Source organism: Echiichthys vipera (genome assembly GCF_963691815.1).
Source record: "Echiichthys vipera genome assembly, chromosome: 23".
NCBI classification, from domain to species: domain Eukaryota; kingdom Metazoa; phylum Chordata; class Actinopteri; order Perciformes; family Trachinidae; genus Echiichthys; species Echiichthys vipera.
This window is the reverse complement of record NC_139848.1, coordinates 14,195,109-14,218,351: the sequence shown is the minus strand read 5'-3', so window position 1 is coordinate 14,218,351 and position 23,243 is coordinate 14,195,109. Positions and strand designations below refer to the sequence as shown.

The window sequence follows — 23,243 nt, the reverse complement described above, 5'->3', positions numbered from 1 at the left end:
TCAGGACTCACCCTGGACTCTTTATCTTTGGCATTTCTTCACTGCATTGAGAGGAGCCCTGTTGGTCTGGATATGCAGGGACTCTATTTTCAGATTCAGAATCGAAGCAATGTTTACTGTCCGCATAAGTGATGTGTTCAGTGTCCATGTTCTCTTCGCCTAACAGGAAAGTTAGAGGAGTATGTTCCTTGAGGAAGTTTTTTTCATTTTCAGTCATTTTTCATCTTTTTGTGGTTATTTGCCTTTTTTTGTGCCGGTTTTGCATCTGTTTTTAAGTCATTTGCATTTTTTTGTGCTGGTTTTGCATCTGTTTTTTAGTCATTTAGAATTTTTTTGTCGTGGTTTTGCATGGATTTTAAATAATTTTGCATCTTGTGTTGGTTTTGCATCTATTTTTGGTCATTTTGCATCATTTTGTGGCGGTTTTTCATCTATTTTTGGTCATTTAGCTTATTTTTGTGGTGGTTTTGCATCTCTTTTTAGACGTTTTGCATCTCTTTTTAGACGTTTTGCATCGTTTGGTGGTGGTTTTGCATCTATTTTTAGACATTTTGCATCTTTTTGTGGTGGTCTCGCACCTCAGCATGCTGGGCTGCCAACTTCGTCAAATCTGAACGCTCAACTTTATCGCAGACTCTATGGGTTTTAGCTAACCATCGTTAAATTGAGAAAAGTTTGCGGTGATTGGACAAACTAGATCTGGGTATAAAAAAAATCACTGAAAGCAGGTATTGTTTGACTGGAGACTTTTCAATGCGACTTAGTACTGAGTTATATCAGATCTCTCATCCCCGGGGCATCAAATCCCAGGGTTTAGTCAGAACCCACATCCGTCGTACAAGGCTTGGGCGTCATTGCCAAATGCACCAGGCTTTCAACTGTTAACCTGTGATACTGGACACGCAGAGCAAGTGCTCCAGGATTAAGAGCACCTAACTCAACGTAAGGAGGCAGGTTGGGGTGGTGGATGGGTCCAACAAACACGGTCACTGTTCTTTTAGTCAAATTGACCCTGGACTTAACTCTGTATCAGTCTAAATGAAGGGATTCTCATTTATCTTTGCATTTCTTCACTGCATTGAGAGGACCCCTGTTGGTCTGGATATGCGGGGACTCTAAACATTTCTTCGATTTGGAATCTGAATATACTGTCCACATAAGTGATGTGTTCAGTGTCCATGTTCTCTTCGCCTAACAGGAAAGTTAGAGGAGTGTGTTCCTTGAGGGAGTTTTTATTACATTTTTATAGACTGTCGTCCTTGAAGCTGTAGATTAAAATCCTCCCACCACTCTGCTCACAGCTCACCATCCAAATTGAAAAGAAGAATAAACCCATATTCACCGGCTGTGAACTGGGAAGGAGCTCCGTATCAACAGGGATTTTATTGAAAGCATTAGTCTTGTATGGTCATAAGCTCATTTCACACATGCACTGCAAACCTGAACTTATCTAGACATTACCCAGAGGATCTCTATGTGTGAATCAGCTGGACTTGACATTAAACAGACGTTACCCTGCCAGTAAGGTTGTGCGATACTGAGATTTCCCTACTGATGACATTGCTTTAAAAAAAAACAGCGATATATGAGATTATCATCCAAAAAAAAAAAACTGTGTTTGTGACATTTAAATATCTGTGGATTGGAGACTGTCCACAATGTATAGGCAGTAAGTTCTATTTCTTGAAATAAGTCTCGAAACACTAAGACTGTTGGTCTCAAATACTACGACTGTTGGTCTCAAATACTACGACTGTTGGTCTCAAATACTACGACTGTTGGTCTCAAATACTACGACTGTTGGTCTCAAATACTACGACTGTTGGTCTCAAATACTACGACTGTTGGTCTCAAATACTACGACTGTTGGTCTCAAATACTACGACTGTTGGTCTCAAATACTACGACTTTTGGTCTTGAAATACTACGACTTTTGTTCTCGAAATACTACGACTTTTAGTCGCGAAATACTACAACTTTTGGTCTTGAAATACTACGACTTTTAGTCTCGAAATACTACAACTTTTGGTCTTGAAATACTATGACTTCAGTCCTGAAATGCGTATTGAAATATTCTGACTTTTGGTCTCCAAATACTACGACTTTTAGTCTCGAAATACTACGACTTTTGTTCTCGAAATACTACGACTTTTAGTCTCGAAATACTACAACTTTTGGTCTTGAAATACCATGACACTGGTCCTGAAATTCTAAATGCATATAGAAATATTCTGCGTGATCCATGTAATCTGTGACATGTCTTCTGCGCTCTATCCAGACGCCTGAACCAAGCTTTGAACACATACTGGTCTAACCTTTGTCCTTTGTGAACCACTAGGTGTGGAGAAACTGGTGCACCACCTACGAAAGCACAACATCCCCATCGCAGTGGCCACCAGCTCTGCCGGTGAGACGTTCAGGTTGAAGACGAGCCAACACAAAGACTTCTTCGGTCTGTTCGACCACATCGTTCTGGGTGATGATCCCGAGGTGAAGAACAGCAAACCTCAACCTGACTCCTTCCTCGTCTGTGCCGGCAGGTTCGACCCCCCAGCTTCTCCAGAGAAGGTAACACATTACACATTTTTTGAGTCACTGTGTTCATCTCTGATATCAACTTGGCAAGTGTTTTGTGATATTTAAAATGCCGCACAGAGACTTTTGCTCTCAAGTACTATGGCTTTTAGCCCCTACGATTTTTGTTCTTGAAATACTAAGACCGAAATATTACGACATTTGGTCTTAAAACACTACCACTTGTAGTCCCGAAATACGCCTTGAATTACTACGACTTTGTTCTTGAAATGATACGACTTTTGGTCCTGAAATGCGTATTAAAATACTCCGACTTTTGTTCTTGAAATTATACGACTTTTGGTCCTGAAATGCGTATTAAAATACTACTACTTTTATTCTTGAAATGATACGAGTTTTGGTCCTGAAATGTGTATTGAAATATTCCGACTTTGGGTCTTGAAATATTCATACTTTTGGTCTTAAAATACGTCTTAAAATACTAAGAATTTTGGTCTCAATTTACTATGGTTTTTAAATCCCAAAACAATAAGACTTTTGGTCTCAAAATACTATAATTTTTGTTCTTGAAATAAGTCTTGCAATACCAAGACCCTTAGTCTTGAAATACGTCTCACTTCATTAAAACATTCTGAATAGGACATTACAGTTTTGTACAGCCCAGAATACACTCAGAAGCAGATGCGTATGCGAACACCACGCATGCGCATTAGCTCTCGATATCTGGAGCCAGCTTGGAGGATGCGTTCAGTGGGGTTCTATGATTGCATTTCTGCCAATGTGTTCGGCCTTGTTCGCTCTCCAGTTGGAGGTTTACCTGCTTGCAACCAAAGCGCGCTCAAACGTGATTGGTCAATATGATCATTCACTACTCCAGGACGTCAGACAGGCGTAACTTAAAATACTACGATTTTTGTTCTTGAAATAAGTCTTGCAATACCAAGACCCTTAGTCTTGAAATACTACCACCTTTGTTCTTCAAATACGTCTTACAGGCAGATTTATCACTATCTGCGATTTTGAAATTTTTTTGGACCATTCAAATTTAGATTTTGCTAACTTTGCTCTCATGGAAGAACAATACTTTGGGTCTTTTCACACAAAATGCAAATAATTCATGCAACTAAATCACATCAGAGTATGTTAAGTATATTCTCTTCATATTTTTCAAATGTCATTGCTTTCTCACGTTGGCGTCAGTGAGAAGAGTTCAGATGACCTCCGCGCTGTCAGTCATCTTCACTGCCTTAATTACAGCTGCTCGCTTGTCATTAACTGCTGTCACTTTTTCTCTCTCCCTCTAATTCTCTTCTTTGTGTCATGTCCTTTCTATATTAATAACTCCAGGTAGCATTCAAGCCATTAACTGATGAATGCCATATCTGGATATAAATATAGATCTATGCAATACAAAAACAAGAGTAGATAATGTATTGAAATCCAATCAATCTTTCTTTTGCTCTTCTACTGCATAATCTCTAATAACAGATGGTATTCAAGCTAGTAATCACCAAGCCCCTGAATCTGGTGGCCAAAGAAGATATTTGGTGGCCCAAATGTCAACGCATGTCAAAACAATAGAGAAAAGGCAATTTAAAGTGTAATTCCAGCTTAAAATCGTCCCATAATCTGCTAAGTACTTCTTCTAAAGTAACACTGTTAGTCTGCGTCGGATGCGTCTGGTGATAAACCTAAAGTCTCTTTATGTGAGAAAGAGAAACTCTGGACAACGTCTGCACCTGATTTCGGACATTAAAGGGAAAACTTCAGACAATGTCCGCACCTGATTTGTCGGACATTGAAAGGAAAACTTCAGACAATGTCCGCACCTGATTTTGGACATTAAAGGGAAAACTTCAGACAATGTCAGCACCTGATTTTGGACATTAAAGGGAAAACTTCAGACAATGTCCGCACGTGATTTCGGACATTAAAGGGAAAACTTCAGACAATGTCCGCACCTGATTTGTCGGACATTGAAAGGAAAACTTCAGACAATGTCTGCACCTGATTTGTCGGACATTGAAAGGAAAACTTCAGACAATGTCCGCACCTGATTTCGGACATTAAAGGGAAAACTTCAGACAATGTCCGCACCTGATTTGTTGGACATTAAAATGGAAACAATTGTCCGGTGTTCATATGAGAAAACGGCGCCCGATAGCTGGGACATCATGGGTAGATTCAGCCACGAACGAGCAACAAAATATCTGAATATATGATCTTTGGGGAAGTGCAATGTAGAGATGATCCACGAGCACTTAACATTAAAAGTGACCTCAACCACTTTACATTTACTTACATTTCACACCTTCACGTAAAAACCTTGATTCAGAGATATGCATTTGAAAATATATGGGCCTATGTACATTTGCTGAAGGTAAGGGGTGAATGTGGTGAGCTTTGTCGAAGCAGTAATGGGCCAATTTAATGTTCAGATAGAAAAGTTCATGTCTTAATTGAACTTGATTTGAATATATCTGGATTATAAAGCCATTCCCAGGTGTAATGTCTTGTGTGATTAATGGCAGGGGAAGAACTAGTTATCTCTGCCTCTCTCCCTCCCTATCAGTGTGGGCATGAACTAGCTCACTTTCATGTTTCATTAATCTTATTCAGGCTGCTGAGCACACCTTCGGTAAAATCTCCTGTCTCATCAACAGTGTTACTTTGGAGTTGTGAAAAATGTCTCTGCTCTCCCTGGAAAATAGAGAGCAGTGCTTTTTCTTACACTTTTGGTCAGCTCAGACAGCGCCATCGACATCACATTACTCACTGAACTGCAGTGCTCTCGGTGAGGGACAGGCTTTCTCCGCTCTGCCCCTGGCGTTCTGAATATCACATTAAATCTTGTAATATATTTGCTTTGCTGCAGGGCAACATTTTCATTAAATCATTCTGAATAGGACACTACAGTTTTGTACAGCCCAGAATACACTCAGAAGCAGATGCGTATGCGAACACCACGCATGCGCATTAGCTCTCGATATCTGGAGCCAGCTTGGAGGATGCGTTCCGTGGGGTTCTGTGATTGCATTTCGGCCAATGTGTTAAGCCTCGTTCGCTCTCCAGTTGGAGGTTTACCTGCTTGCAACCAAAGCGCGCTCAAACGTGATTGGTCAATATGATCATTCACTACTCCAGGACGTCAGACAGGCGTAACATTCCGGTTGCAAATGAAAATCGGGTTGGCGGAAAAACCCGACCTTGGTGTGACGTCAACCTCAACATTTTGTTGTTTAGCAGACGTTGGGTTTTGGTCAACTGAATGTAGGACTTGGACTGGGACATCTTTGAGAAAACATTACAAATTGATGAAAAAGGTCTCAGAAATTTTTATGAGAAAAAACTCACTAGTGCGTTTCCATGCACGTGTAACCCGAAAATGGTCGTCCCCCAGTTAGGGTAATAATCGGATTATTGAAGTTCCCCTTGTATACATGAGTCGGGGTTGAATGGGAAAATGACGTAACTCTTTCTCCGGTACAGTAGGTGGCGCTCCGCCAGCATATAGCTGGACTGGATACAGATTCTTTCCGGTTTACCTTTGTTAAAATCACAAACGCCAGACTTTTGGACAGAATTACGACCGAAATGGGTCATTTTGGTAGTGATGTTAGTTACCATGGCAAAGTCCTCCCTCGGTTTAAAGGTAACACTTTGTTATTGTGTTTTTTTTCCACGTTGTTTTCAGCGCCGTTGCTTCCTGGTTTATTCTATTTCCGGGTCAAAAGCCACTGCCGCGGAGTGGGGAGCATGCGCAGACGATAATAATAATAATCCGAGAGCGCTGTTTACATGGACAAATAATCAGGGAACTTGGAGGAGTTCTCTAGGTCTGTTAACCGGGGTATGAGAACCCCAATTTTTATCCTTGGTATGGTGTTTAAATTGTGTTTAAGAAACCGGGGTATGGCCTTAACCTGATTATAATCGGGTTTTTAAACTTCATAGAAACGCACTGACTTATTTGTCACAGAATACAGTTTTTAACTTTTGCTTTTTTGACTCTTGCGGTGTTTGGTTTTCGTCCCAGGATTTTCTTGAAATGTACATAACAGTGAGTGGAGCTCTGACAAAGAAAGATGAAAAAAATCACAAATTGATGAGAAATGAATTGGATAATCCCTGATATGTAAGTGGTAACTTTATTAGAAAATAATCACAAATTGATGAGAAAAAAGACACATTTATGAGAAGAAATAGCACAAATTGATGAGAAATTAGTTGGATATTCCCTGATATTAAAGTGGCAAATTTATTAGAAAATAATCACAAATTTACGAGAAAGTACTTGGCTATCCTGTTATTGACGTGGCAAATTTATGAGAAGAAAAAAACAAATTTATGAGAAAAGAAATCAAACATTGTCGAGAAAGGACTTTGATAATCCCTGATATTAAAGTGGCAGATTTATTAAAAAATAATCACAAAGTTATGGGGGAAAAAAGCACAAATTGATGAGAATGTTAAAAACACATTTTAGCCTGTTATAGAGCTGAATGGTTTTCCCTGTGGACTGCCAGGTTTGTAATCCACTGAGGGAAACCCTGGACTCAGCAGATTTCTCTCATAAAAGTAAATGTATGTGCTTCATTTTATTGAAGCATCTGGTACTGACACATCTGTACGGGATACATCCAATAGTATGTTATCTGTTGATGTTAGATAGATTTTAGCAGTTTAGTCAATTCTTATATGACTGAGTATGATATTCTCCTGTACTGAGCCTTTCTAGTTGTGGTGTTTATTTGTTTATTTGTTTATTTTATGGGTATATATTTGCATCCTCTTTCTTTATGTATAATATGCAGATATGTCTGCCGTTTCTGTGTGATACATCCATCCATCTGTTTGGGTAAATGAACGGGGTGGTGCATGTCTTATAGGATTCTTGCGTAACTGTCTATTGATGCTCCAGCTGCGTCTCGAGGCATTTTGTACCAAAGGAATCGATTCAAATGAAATATTACGGAAAAACTCCTTTCATGTCTTTCTGCTGGTTTCTTACGTCTCTGAGTGACTAAAAACAAGCTGGTGTGTTTTTTCGTCAGAGTTGAGATTAGGGCAGGGAGCGTTGTTTACCTCCTCCTCGCTGTCTTTGCTGCTGTCTGCTCTCCGTCTCCCTGGTGTTTCTGCTCCTCCTCGTCAGGGCGGCGACGCACCATCATTTGTTATTCCACTGAACACTCTGTCGATTCCCCCTCGGAGGCTCGGTTTCATATCTCATCAAGAAAAACGCCACCCCTAACCGCGGCTGGCTCCAGATTAAAAAATCAGGTGCGCTGTGCCACAGGCAGACCTATTTGAGGTAGAAAGCCTTTCAAATGAGAGGTGAGGTGAGAATATATCAAACGGATGGCTGTTAAATGAAGCTGTAAATATCCAAACGCAGCTCACTTTGAGCAGGATTTCTTTTTGACTGCACCTCGGTTTATATATCATCCATAAGTTGTTTGTAAACGCAGGGTTTTATAGTTGTAATGTGATATACGGTTGCTATAACGTTTGATGAAGGTTAAGGGATTTAGCATCAGTGAATGATAAACATCTGACTCACTGTATGTCGGGGAAAAGCACCAGTTTATAACCACATAAAACTGTGCTCTTACTTAGGCTGGGTATAGAGAAAATGCCCTACACACTATTAAAAAACTGAGGAAAACTGTGCCAAACGTTGGCGCTTTATGGTAATTGTCAACTTAATGCTGTAGTTTTTCTTTATTGCCTAGTAGTGAAGCTAGCTTGCTAAATTGGCTCACTTTACTGAAATAGGTTGTAGGTTTGAAGCTAGCACAAATTAGCCCTTACTTTTGGTTGCATTGGCGATTGTTTGAGTACATTGCCGGTTGTTTGTTTGGAGGCAACTTTGTCAGCAATGTTAATTTTTTTTTATTGCCTAGTAGTGAAGCTAGCTTGCTAAATTGGCTCACTCTACTGAAATGGTTTGTAGGTTTGAAGCTAGCACAAATTAGCCCTTATTTTTGGTTGCATTGGCGATTGTTTGAGTACATTGCCGGTTGTTTGTTTGGAGGCCACTTTATCAGCAATCTTAATTTTTTTTTATTGCCTAGTAGTGAAGCTAGCTGGCAAAATTAGCTCACTTTACCACAAACCAACGCAAAGCTCTTTGGCCCAAAGTTTTGGTACACGGTGTCGCAATTATCTGAAAAGCAGAGAAAATGTTCCAGAGTGTGGCTGTGTTTGGTGTGAAATGCAACCAATGTGCATTTGTTATTAAATGCAAGTCAGGGATCACATCAGATGTGATTATTCTGCCCTCCCCGGGTCTAACTGGCTAGTTTGGAAGATTGCGGACAGGTTTCCCAGTGAACACAAAGCTCATGAAAATATAGGTCTTTAAATGTTAAAATACTCTTTAAATGTTCAAATATAATCTTGATGCAACAGAAATAAGAACAAAATACATTGGAACAAACCAGCAAACTCTGCACAAACTCTATGCAGTTAGCAAAACCAGCATGTGGTCGATTAGCTTGGTGCTAATTAGCTCTAGCCTTTTAATAATTAGCTTGTTTTAATTATTTGATAAACAGTTTATTACCTCAATAACGACAAAAAAACTACAAAAATGGCTTGATCTAAAGAAATGGCGATTTAGCTGAAACTATGGCGAGCTCAAGGGCTCAACTTACGCAAACAGCCCTTGAGCGATAGGACAACCGCACAGCCTTGCAACACGGTCAACTAAGAGTGCAACAACAACAAAATCTGCAAACGAACCTGGAGACGTTTCAGCTTGCTCATGTTTGCATCACAACCATAAACTATGAAAGGCAGGTATCTAGCTAATTTAGCCAGCTATGTTTAGTTTTCTATCTCCTTGTAGTGTAGCTAGCTGGCAAAATGTACCGATATAGGTTGTAGGTTTGAAAGTAGCACAAATTAGCACTTAAGGCTGGTCGATTGGCAATTGGTTGAGCACATTGCGGGTTGTTTGTTTGGGGGCAACTTAGCCAGCTATATCATTTTTTTAAATTTCCCAGTAGTGTAGCTAGCTGGCCAATATAGGTTGCAGGCAGCACAAATTAGCACTTACTTTTGGTTGCACTGGCAAGTGGCTGCGTACATCGCAAGTTGTTTTTTGGGGGCGGCTTAGCCAGTTATGTTAAGTAAGTTTTTTTTTTTTAATTTCCTCATAGCGTAGCTCGCTGTCAAAATAATCTCATGTTACCAGCATAGGTTGTAGCTCTGTAGCTAGCAAAAATTAGCACTTACTTTTGGTTGCACTGGCGAGTGACTGCGTACATCGCAAGTTGTTTTATGGGGGCGACCTAGCCAGCTATGGGGGTCAACCCTTGAAACGGCACAAGCCTAGGAGCATAGAGGGCTTATTAGGGTAGATTTTACAATATTTTTTCCCGCTGTAAGACACCTGGATTAACTTTCAACAAAGTTTGCAGTCCATAAGATCACTTGATGACTAAAATTACAAAATTAGATGCAATTTAGGTGCTTGAGTTTTTAAGAGTCCATCAAATAAAAGTGGCACTAGCACGGCGTGTGGAGGGTGTGACACGGCTAACAAGGTACTCCATGCTACTCCAGCTAAAATGCTATGTCAGCTGATAGTGTTTCATGTTAGTTCAGGTACCATGTTATTCCCTCCACTGTGGCGACATGTCACATCATCTACATACTAGAAATAGATGCAGATTGGTAGCACAAGTATTAGTTTGTGTGTATCATGGTCATTCCTCCGCTCATCCCATTTCTAGAGATCCTATTTGTTCCTTCAGGTGTACACGTGGGCAGGATTCAGCAAGTAGTAAAGGGAACGTCTTGTGAACAGTTTCTTTCAGATGCAGACTTGTTTGCATTAATGTTGAATGTGAGTGGGCAGCAGTTAATAAGGAACGAATATAAAAGTTTCATGTTTTACAAAAAAATCCAGTTATGTTTCTCTTTTTTTAAATATATAACAGGATTCATGTTTCAAGGGCACGTTGGCAATACATTCTTTGTGCGCCGGCTGTCCTGAACAAAAGTGAATAGAGGACGTGTTGAAGGCAACGCTTAGAAAAGGACAAGTAAACTCAATCTGAATACACCCAAGCAAATGAAAAGACCAACTCTGAATCCTCACGGCACCAACTGAACAGGAATTATGTCCGTCATCGCACAAATATGAAATCTTTTACTTTAAAAATAATAGTTCTTCCCAGATACAGGGTGTAGTTATTGTGTAAAAAGAATAGTGTGATGTTGTGGGCAGCTCTGTGAGGGCGTGATCGTCCTTCATTTTTCTTTCACATAAGAAACATTTCCATTTAGAGAAAGTGGGAAAACGCATAACTGTAGGGTGAATATAAGCATGACAAATGAATGTTCCATTGTGTTGAATTGCTCAGAGATTTGTGTGGACGTTAACTGATTAAATGAAGGAGGTTAAACCTTGGAGTCAGTTGGTGAATCAGTTGTCAGGTTTCTCCACTGTGTAAACGGGGATCTGCTCCATGCTGATGTATTCAGCTGCAGTTCTGTTTATCTTCTGTGTTTCTGCTAACTCGTCTCCATATTTTCTCTGCTTATTAAACAGAGTTGCTATAGCAGCTGCCACTGTTTCTGTCTCGTTGACTTTTCAGACACGTTATTGTGTCCTGTTAAATTAATGTCTCTTAACGTATGGACTGATGATGTTAGCCGCTTAGCTGCACTGTGGTCGTTAGCCACGTATGCTAAATACTTCCAAACAGCACTTTGTTCATTTTCTACTAAAGCTGGTGATGATGCTAGCTGCTTAGCTCTGCCGCTAGTGTTTGTTATTGGTCGCTAGCTTAATTAAGCAATAAACTCGTCCGTGGTAAATAACAACAAATCAGGACCTCTAGGAGAAATGGACCCCTCCTACAGGCTTCAGTTAGCATAACAACAACGCTGTGTGGTTGACCGCCTGTTTATAATGATAACTTAACAGACTAAATCCACCATAAAGAGATTTGGGGCGTCGGCCTTTGAGGTGCTTTGAAAGCTTGTTTACAACGTTAGCCTTTCCCTGGTCATTAGCCTCATATGCTGAATACTTCCACAAGGCTCTTTTGCTTTGTTCATTTTCTACTAAAACTGGTGATGATGCTAGCTGCTTAGCGCCAACGCAACGTTACTGTGTATTATTAGATGCTAGTTGCTAGCTTTACATCGATAGCCTGTCCCTGGTCGTTAGCCTCGTATGCTATATACTTCCAAACTGCGCTTTTGCTTCTTTTCTACTTAAACTGGGGACGATGCTAGCTGCTTAGCTCCACTTTTAACGTTACTGTGTGTTTTATGACGCTAGCTGCTAGCTAAATGATTACTTAACAGACGTAACTGTTTAATATTTCAATGTTGTCGAAACAAGAACCCTACTGCCTCTTAATCCACCATAAAGACCTCGGTGTCCGTGTTTAAGACGCTTCCTCAACTTTGTTGTGCAGCTTGTTGACATCGTTAGCCTTTCCCTGGTAGTTAGCCTCGTATGCTAAATACTTTCAAACTGTCCATCTGATTGGAACAACCTGCTCAGCTCAATCAGATCTATTACCTCCATTCAAACCCTTCAGACTTTTCACTTATCTTCAAACAGCTTGCTCTGGACGCTCATGCAAAATGATCGACTGTATACTTTTGAGTGTTCTGTTTTGCATCATGTACTGTTTCATTTAATGTGTAGTATATATATGGTAAGGACCCAAGGGGCTTATCCTTCTAATAAAAAGCCTAATAAATAAATACATACTTACATTTCCAGTTTCTCTTTTGCTCTTAATTTGATCACACACAGCACATTCCTAAAGACACCAGAGCTGTACAAAATGAAGATTTTCAAACAGAATGAAACGGCATTAACAAAGCCGAGCATGTCATTCAATTACATATTCAAGTCGTGCATTGAGCACTGATCAACAGTAGATTCGTTCAAATTAGCATAATACTTCCATTTTTCAAATGTGATCTACTTTCCATGGAAGTAGGTCAGGCCTCACAGTGTTATTTGGTGTCTTTAAGTGAGATATTTGGCAGCAATTTTAGACTGACTCAACACTGCGAAAGGCTTCCAGAGTGTCTCAAAATATATCTTAAACAGCTTTTGATCAAAAGTGTGTGTCTGTCAGTGCAGAGAGCGTCTGACTGCATTACTGCCAATGGAAAACATTAGCTGCAAATAAAAAGACACCGGCTGACGTACAGGCGGATAAATACGACTCCGTATAGGACATGTTGTTTGACAGACTGTAGCTGTACGTCTCCTCGACGTGTCGCTTGATCAAAAGCCTCAATCCATGATTTTATTTATCAGAGAGGAAATAAATCAACTGACATAAATTAAAGCCCCCCAAATCATCAGGGGGTTTGAGCTCATTTGAACACAGCAATCGCACTCAGATGTGGGACGAAATCATAGACTAAATAAAAAAATAGATGTAGCCTCTCCGTCGTCGTCTTCCTTTTCTGTGTAAGGACTCTTATCATGCTACTGCAGAATTTTGGTTTTATTTTGAGCAGTATTAAGGCACACTCACACTGTCCATCTGTACCATGCCTCAGGACGTTTCACGGCTAAAATGTAGTTTGTTTGACCAGTGTGAATGACATTTGCCGACCACGGCCCGTTTGGGAGAGGTGGGCTTTTGTAAAGCATGTTTACACATGCATGCGCACGTGTACGAGCATGAGGCCTACGGCGGTTCGGAGGTCATTTTATGTGCGCCTGTTGTCTGCGCAGACTTTTAAAACAATGGCGGCGAAAGGTTCACGTTGGTGTGATGCGGAGGTGGAGTGTTTACTGCAGATTTGGTCGGATAAAAAGATTCAAAAACAGTCGACAAGACGCACAAAAACTCTGAGGTCTATGGAAAGATTTGTAAACAAAGCGACGCATCGCGATGACGTCAATCAATGCGTGTGACGTGTTACAGCGTGATGACGTATAGGCAGCAAGAAGCTTTCGCCGAGGCCCAGGTAATGTGAGTACAAACGGGCCTGGGTCGTGGGGGAAGGGCAAGTACCCTAAAGCATGGGGCACGGTACGGACGGACAGTGTGAGTGCGCCCTGAGTGGTTAAAAAATACGTTTTAATGCCTTCACTGCACTGCCCCGAGCTATTCAGTGTGTGAATGCGTGCTAAATCAGTGTTAGCCACATCCGGCTGTCAGCGACTCTACAGTATTTCTCCGTTAACAGTTGATACACAAAAGAAAAACTGTCTCCATGGCTTGTTTGATGTGTGTAAGTGCCGAAAAAGAACATTGGATGATTTTATGCTGGAAAATCAAACTTTCAAAGGTCTTAAAAATGTTAACACATGGCAAGTGGGATTTTACCATTTAATTTTTTTTTTTTTAATTGGTAACATTTTTATGTTAGAATATGTTAGAATATTTAAAAAAAATATATATTATTATTATTTATTTTTATTTTTAAATATTCTACCTCTCATCATAGCAAAACCAACAAAACAGTCATGTGGTTGTGTCCCGGGACGCGCAGAGCAGATGCATGCTGTTTATTGTGAAATTGGTCTTAATTTAATTCCAGGTGGCATTTAAAAAAAGAATGAATATTATTCTATTGATATAGTAGAATAGTAGAAACAAGCTCAGCTAAGGTGAATGTGACACGGATAATAATTATGGTGGCCAACATGATCAGTTATGAGTAGTAGTAATAATAGCTTTGATACAGCGAGACAAACCACCGAGGATGTTTTTATGGCTACAAATGTTATAATTTCTAAGACTAGTGATAGTATATATGAGTAACAGTGATAATAGCAGCAGGAAGCGTCATGCAGGACCACGGCAGCAGGCACCACCACGATCAGCAGACCGTGAGAGACGACAAAGCACAAACAACTCCAGGGAAGAAGTTGTATTAGTAACATGCATTGATGAGACATGAATGATACAGACAGAGAGGATACTGGAGAGGATTCCTCCAGGGAAACGCCAACCATATAAACATGGGTTTTTCTCCGATGTACTGCACATGCCTTTTGTGCTCTTTAACACTTAAGACAAGAGATATAGAGTCAAGGATGAGTTGTGATGACAGAAGAATCAAGGCAGCGCTCACCGTGTTTGCAGCCGTTACATTCTGGCTCAGTGAAGCATCATTTTGCCCTGACATCCCATGTGTCAGAGTGTAATAACGCAGACTACGTAGCTCCGTAAAGCTGTCAATTTTGTGCTTTTATGAGCACGGCGTGTCCAAAAATCATTATTTGTTTATTCAATCACTACACATCCAACAGAATGTACGCTGTAATATGTAATAAAATAAAACGCATTCCACGGTTGAAGATCAGTGATAGCCTATTAAATATAAATGTTACTCATCCGTTTATTCAGCGTACGTTTATTCAATCTCTACTTGTGTAAATTAAATAACAATTGAAAATTATTTCCCCGGAGACTTCCACGCTTTGACTCCATTTGAATTCACATCTTTAATAAAGTTCATTCTCAGTAATAATCACTAACTGGCTTTAACAGATTTACCCCAGGCAAAATGATAATTTGTTCACTTTGGATTGTTTTATTTCTCTTCACTAACACTTCTTCCGTCAGACTAATGCAGAGAAAACATTTATTAACTTCACTTTGTGTGTTTGTCTGTAAATTTCTCAGAATTTCACCTAAAGTTAACATGAGATCATGCCTCATTTGAATTGAAACATAACATTTCAGGAAACGTGTAATACAAAACTATTGCACACCTTGATAACGATATATATATCTATATTAAATATGAAATAACCACAACGTTATGTATGCTCCTGTGTGACTTAAATGAAAAGTATTTTCTCGTTTTTATTAAGAAATTTAGTGTAAAATATAAACTCAGTTCATTTCACATCAGATCTTTTGAAAACATTTGAGTACTTTTTTATTATCAATGTAGACAACGTAAGCGGGTATAACAATATCTCAATATATGAAAAAACAGTTATTGCCTTAAAGTGTAATTCCTGCGTAAAATCATCCCAGGGTCTTTTTAGGCACATTCGGTCATCAAATAAGCCATTGAGACAATTTTTTCCGTGTATGAACTATTAACGTAGATTTTCCAGAGAGAGTCGCTAACAGCCGAGCGGCGAGTTGGACGCATTAAAACGTCTTTTTTAACCACTAACTCTGCTCCAAGTAACACCAAACCTCTGCAGTAGCATGAGAAGAGTCCCTACACATTCTAGCGACTGGCAGCCGTAATGACATCACCGCCCACCTGTCCTAGAGTTCATTCATATTTTCTTCCAGTTAACACCCACAAGCTTGGCTTCATCCAATGAAAATTCCCCACGCAAAGGACCCGCGTAGTGTGAAAGTCAACTAGTATGTCTCTGAGCCGCCAGTATTGTGGTCAGTGGAGCGTTACCATGGCATCTGATCATGCTGGAAAATCTGCGGTGTGGTTGCTAAAGAGTCTCTGGAGTTTGTGTCAGGAGGAGGAATTAACCAGTGGACATTTATTTCCATATAACCAAATCACCAACACAGAGTTTATTAAAAGAGTGTTTTGAAAGACTTACCTACTTGTTCCGGTACAAGCTACTTCATTCAAGCCAATTACCAAATACAAAGGTCTCTTTTAACCACTAATACTGCTCCAAGTAACAACAAACCTCTGCGGTAGCATGCGAAGAGTCCCTGGCCCCTGTTCCAGCTTCTCTCATAGTAAAGACCATTCAAGTCAATAACCAAATGCAATCCAAAAGGAAGGAGCCCATTGATGGTTTATTCCAGCAAAACACGTAAACGTTGTGGTCCCAGACATCTTTCCCCGCTGCACCGGTGTTGCAGAAGACGCACAGTGAGTGCAGGCACAGGTAAAACGACTAGCCTGCAACTTGAAGAGGGACAGAATGGTTTGTGTTTGGAGTGTATTTGCCGAAAAAAAGACCATGGGATGGTTCACGCCGGAATTACACTTTAAAATAATAAATAATAATACATGTCCAAACTTTATATTATGAAATAGATTCAAAATGGAAATCAATATGTGATAAAGTTTGAGAATGGAGAAGGGTTAGTATTAAATAAGTTTATTCTTCTTACTTTTCAGACTTTTGTATTTTGTATGTATGCAAAAAAACTGTTAGTTAGTTGTTGTTTATTTTCTACTTTTCTTTACATATTTATGTTGTCATTCCTGTCACATGTCACAAAAACTAAAACTAAACTAATTGTTTACTGCTCCACACACATCCTCAAGACAAAGAACAAACACACCGATCCATAAATCACTACTGTGCCCAACAGGCTTTACTTTGACACAAAGTGTTCAGAGCGGCTGTGTTTCAGATTAGAGTTCGGTTCTTTGTTGTAATCTTAATGAATCAATCACAGGAACGATGGGAACTTGAATCTGTATGTGGTCTGCAGAAAGAAACGCAGCTTGACATGTTTACTGACTGACACGGTGCATTCACGGCAGAAGCAGCTGTTACTGAGTGCGTTTTCATTAGGAGATAACTTGCCGCTGAGCGTAAAGAGATTGCAATTGGCTCAAAGAAAAAGCCTGTTGACGGCCCGGGGACTTAATCAGAAAAATCACCATTGAGCCGAAAATGAGCGTCTGCAAATCTCCCGGCCGCTTCGCCTCGCCTCTGATGTGAGGAGCGCCCTACAGCAGGCTTAACGGCCGCACATTTGAAGTCTGTGACGATAAAGCGTCCGGCGCGGAAAACACAAACGGGGAGGAGGGACTGAGTCTAGGAAATCCTGCTGCAGCGCATACAAGGAGCTGCTCAGTGAGGTTTGAAGTCAACCTTTGCTAAACTTTCAACCATTTACTGACCCACACAGAAAACACAAAGTGATCACCTCAGGTCCTCCATCACAACAAATCTTAGCGTACCTTATTTGGAAAAGAGGCCGGGCTTGGGAGGAGCGTTACTTAGCGCCAGGCTGTGCTATGCTGTTGTTTCAATGGCAGTGTGCTAAGCTAAAGGCTAAACAGGGGAACTGACGATTGATTTTCAACTGGCTGACACAGATCATCCAGTGATTTTTTTTTGCAAAGAGCTCCGTTCACTGCAGTGACACAGCAAAGTCAGCTGAAAACGACCAGCTAATGCTAGCTAGCCAACATTAGCTTTGTTAGCAAGGTGCAACAAAAGGCTACCCATAGTGTTCATGTGAAGTGAAAAGACACTTTGAGAGGGTTAAAGTCCTGAGACTTTAACACAGACAACACCCCAAAACAAGTTTACATTTTCTCATTGACTTCTAGACAAACACACTTCTTATGAAAGTCTGCATTTCAAACACAAGAACCTTTTTCTATTTGACTACTACTGATAAAGTCGGGGCGAAGTTTAGAAAAAACTGAACAAAAAAGCGACTTAAAATAGACCCAAAATGTCTAAATTAGAGACAAAAGGAATAAAAATAGACACAAAATGTCTAAAATAGACACAAAAGGACTAAAAAATAGACACAAAATGACAAAAATATGATGCAAAATGACGAAAAAAATAGACACAAAATGACAGTGTACACAAAATGATTAAGAATAGATTCCAAATGACTGAAAATATTCTTAAAAGAACTAAAAAATAGACACAAAATTACTAAAAGGACCAAAAATAGACAAAATGAATAAAAAATAGACTTAAAATTACTAGAAATAGATGGAAAATGAATACAAATAGAAACGAAATGACTAAAAATGGATGTATCAACATCCTGTCTTGAGTGGATAACGTCTGCTGATTCATCCAGCTGACCCAAAAAAAAGTTCATGTTTTCTCATTGACTTCTATACAATCACGAAGTTTGACCAAGCGACTGAACCAGTCAGGTTTGGGGGCGACTCCACTGGCTCCATAAAAAGGAAGACTGGTTCAGTCTCTTGATCAAACTTCTCCAAATTTTCTCCGCCGCACGTTACCAAACTGATTTTTGAGTAAAATTCAGTGGAGGCTAATCACCCCCTGAGTGAATGCAGCTTTAAGTGGACACAATCAAGCCTCACAGTGGAGAAAATGAAAAGTGATAACCGAATGTCTGGAGTGTTGATTCTCTCAGACGTGAATCCTCGTAAACCTCCTGATGGTTTCTGAGGGATGAAAGCCAGTAAGGGTGCGGGGGCGGGGCGGGTCCTGGATCATAGTTGCCGTGTTGTTGCAGCATCATTATCTGCACATCCAAAGCTGCCGCGGCCGTGAGGGAGTTCACCGGCTCTATCCTGCCTTTGTGAGAACCTTTTCTTTCTCTTTAAAAAAAAGCTGCCCTATATTCTAACTGTGTATTCAGAAAATGGTCTGTAATGAAAGTGCCCTGATAATCACTCATGTCAGTAACAACATCTGGTAATTTAGCGTTATATTATAATTATGCTGCATTCATGCAGACCTTAATAAACAGGCTTGGTTTAGCATTAAGCATTACATACCATGGATCATGAAATATCACTGTTTAATCTACAGGCTTATGGTATCAGGGGAAGAATAGTGAACCATATCTCCCCTACAGTTTGCAGGTAACACATCTGAATATATTAAAGTTAAAGTGGGGTTTAACTTTTTATCTTTTTAGACTTAGACTTCTCTTTATTGATCCTTTGGGATGACTCCCGTAAGGAAATTGTTATATATTTTGCAATATAGCCTGATCGATGCTGGAATTTTTAGAGTGTAATTCGGCGTAAAATCATCCCATGGTCTTTTTCGGCACTTACATACATCAAATAAGCCATCGAGATGGTTGTAATTTCGTGTACAGTAAAAACTATTAGCAGAGAAATCCGGTAGAGTTGTTAACAACAGTTTTGGCTTCCAAGAGAGCACTTTGGCACACGTTTTGGCTCCTAAAGAGCACTTTGGCACACGTTGTGGCTCCTAAAGAGCACTTTAGCACACGTTTTGGCTCCTAAAGAGCACTTTAGCACACATTTTGGCCCCCATGAGGGCACTTTAGCTGGCGTTGTGGTTTCTAAAGAGCACTTTGGCACACGTTTTGGCTCCCAGAGGACACTTTAGCACACATGTGGCTTCTAGAGGGAACTTTAGCACACAATTTGGCGCCGAGAGGGAACTTTAGCACACGTTATGGCTCCTAAAAGGACTTTAGCACTCGTTTTGGCTACCAGAGGGCACTTTAGCACAGGTTTTGGCCCCCATGAGGACACTTTAGCACGAGTTTTGGCTACCAGAGGGGCACTATAGCACATGTTTTGGCTCCTAGAGGGCACTTTAGCACACGTTTTGGCCCCCATGAGGGCACTTTAGCACACGTTGAGGCTCCTAAAGGGCACTTTAGCACACGTTTTGGCCCCCATGAGGTCACTTTAGCACACATTTGGCTCAGAGAGGGCACTTAAGCACATCCAAGCAGACTACCGCTTTACGGTGATTTTTCCATCTTTTGCAGGCAGACAGAATAGACCAAAAATCCTCAAACTAAAAACAAATCCATAATTTAGTATTATATTCACATCCTTTCACATGTTGATACAAATCCTTTTCCAACATGAAACAAGACCTTACCCTTATTTTAAAGACACATAGAAGTCAGTGACCTCTGCTTGATTGTGAGCTTGTTATCCGTGCAGTAAGACAGACATTTACGTCTGTTTACCTCATAAAGGCCTGAGAAAAGACCTTGAACCATTTAAGGTGTGACCTTTAGACTCCGTCTCTCGTTAACGACGGCTTCACTTCTGCTCTCCGCAGCAGAGATGAGGAACACAATGCCTCGCTCATGTCACCTCGGGCTCCAGGATCATTTAGGAGATACAGCGCGCGGTCCATCACTGTCGCTTATTCACTGGCCGCCGGGCGCCTCCCCCCTGGACGCATCGCCTCATTAAAGTTTCACATCACGCATCTGGACTGTAATAAGAAGCGTGTTACACTGCTGCTGTTGTGTGATATGTCTCCTGGGAACAAAAAGCAGCGACATCCCTAAGTGAAGCACGTGATCCCTCTGCACACAGCGAGTGAGTCAATCGTCAGAGACTGAGGTGTTCTGTCAGAACTTTCTTATTTCAGTGACTCGTCTGTCCAGTTAAGCATTTTCTTTGTGTAAATCTCCTCCTTCTTGCAGCTCCTCTGTGTAACCTTTTACATGTATTAATCGTTTTTTATCACCAGTGGTTGAACGTCTTGTTACGTAATTGTTAAGCTGAGCCCTTCAGCGACTTCCTCCTTGTCTCTAACAGCCTGTGGAATTACTTCTATGTCCCTTTCCCCCGGTGCGGATAAAAATCCTAGAGGAATCTCTGACATGTTGAATATATTGTGCCGTTAGCTGCTAATGTTAGCCACTGTTAGCTTAATGCTAATGCAGATGAACTGCCAGCTAGCTGACACAGCAACATCCTGTCTTGAGTGGATAACGTCAGCTGCTTCATCCAGACTCCTGGCTGGCTCGCCATTTATAAATGACTTTATCAGCTAACGTTACGCAGCACGCAGCAATACCAGATCCATATAGAATGATTCAAAATGGACACAAAAGGACAAAAAATAGATACAAAGTGACTAAAATAGACATAAAAGGGCTAAATATAGACACAACATGACTGAAAATAGATGCAAAATGAATAAAAATAGACACAAAATTACTAATGGTCTTGAGTGGATATCGTCAGCTGATTTATCCAGACTCCCGGGGTTGATCTGGCTGGCTTGTAATTTGTGAATGACTCTATCAGCTAACGTTGCGAAAGGACCGACCAGAATTATTATAAATAGGCACAAAATTACTAAAAATAGATGCAAAATGACTGAAAATAGACTTTAAAGTAATAAAAATACACAAAAGGACTAAAATTAGACACAAAATACTTAAATAGACACAAAAAGGCAAAAAAATAGACACAAAATGACTAAAAAAGACATAAAAGGACTAAACATGGATGCAATATGACTAAAAAAAACAAAAGAACTAAAAAAATAGATAAACTGACTAAAAAGTAGACTTAAAATGACTAGAAATAGATGCAAAATTAATTAAAATAGAAACATAATGAGTGAAGATGGTTGTATCAACATCCTGTCTTGAGTGGATGACGTCAGCGGATTCATCCAGACTCCCAGGGCCGATCTGGCTTGCTTTATTAGAGAAAGTCTTTGATTTACTCCTCGGTGTTATCTGACCCTGTACACTGAAACGACGGTGAAATTCAGTGCACTGGAGCACACCAGCACTGAAATGTTCTACGTTTCCCACACTGCATCTGCGAGCTTTAACTCCAAAGTCCTCTCCGCTGGGCGATTATGTTCAGATGTCAAAAAAGATGAAAACCAGGCTGCTGAAAACCAGGCTGCTGCATCAAACGGTCTGCCACGTCTCGACCCCGAGTCCCAGTCCGCTCAAACTTGGTAACAGACTTGAAGCCAGGAGCCAAATGTGGAGCTACAGAAGTGTCTCACAGAGGAAAACACCCGACCGCTGCCAATAAAAGGCTTCCAAATCACAGGAACAGCTCCTGGAATAGATTCTCTCTTTTCATAGCACCACTGGTGTCTCTGGCAAAACGCCACAATGGTTTATCTGGTGAAGGAATTTCCTCCGCGGTGTGTCAGGGCGGCTCAAAAATGCGGTTCTATTGCATCTACACTTGGTACGTGGATTGATGGATGGATTGACGACTTCCTCCCATAGACTTTGAGTTGTCGTTCGTTTGCGTCAAGCGGATTGACGAGCCAGGTTCCAGGGGACAGCGTGCCGCCGTTGATGCCTAGATGCGGATCGATGCACAACCCCAAGTGACCGTGCTATACGATGAGTTATATAAGTTTTACGTCTGAGGTACAAATAACACTTGCATGCATTTCTTTACCAAACGGACTAGTAAGGTTTTTATGAGTTGACCCCAATTTAAACACTTTAGGTAAGAACATATTTCATGTAAAAGTAAATACATGCCACAAATTCAAGATAACGAAACTAAACACATTTTACACAAGAACAAATTTTATGCAAAAACAAATTTTACTCAACAATTTTTTAGATACAAACACCAGTGTTTCAACACCCATTATATTACGGCACTCCCTGGCCCCCTTGAATGTCAAGTAAATTTTATGTAATTGTATTTTTGTGTAGGAGGATTTAAGGATCCCTTTCCTATAGAACAGCTCTATACTTTGTCCTTTCAGTAAACAAACTAAACAGCCTTATGTTATTTATCTTATTGACACGACAGCATTTAAATTCTGTCTCTACATGGCTGCGTGTTTATAATTCTCAGAAAACTCAGACAGTGTTATAGATTAAAGATAAAAAACGAAACTGAAACTTCTCAGAGATCCTTTATTATTTAGTTTGAGAAGATGATTCACTCCTACAAAAAAACAACTAAAACAGAATCAAACAAACTGAAATTCTTTCTTTATTTTGTGATTTTTGATTTAACTTTGGACTGTTTCTGTCGGAGAACGTTATTTGGACATTTTGGACATTAATTATTTAAAGACATTTTCTGTTGCTGAGTGTGGCTCATTGTGTGAAACACTGATTTAAACTGATTTTGCATTGTGGCTGATTATTGCTGTATAATTGTGATCCTTCTGTCTGGTGTTTTCTGGTTTTAACGCCTTTTAACACTGGATAAATGGATTCATTTCTCCATGTGGGGACTGGCCCTTTAATATGAACCCAACCATTAAAGTGTCTGATTAAACACAGACTGACACGCTAACAAAAGAACATTCAGGCAACAACGCCGCAACGGAAACACATGAAAACCATGAATTT

The 23,243-nt window shown here is 40.2% G+C and overlaps 1 protein-coding gene across 1 annotated transcript in view; it reads left to right on the top strand.

Moving 5' to 3' along the window:
* The window catches only part of pudp (pseudouridine 5'-phosphatase), a 42,146-nt gene that overhangs the window by 5,249 nt on the left and 13,654 nt on the right, over positions 1-23,243 (top strand). The window contains exon 3 of the mRNA XM_083937784.1: positions 2,339-2,568. Within this exon, the coding sequence (XP_083793910.1) occupies positions 2,339-2,568 (230 nt within the window). The remainder of the gene's footprint in view (positions 1-2,338; positions 2,569-23,243) is intronic.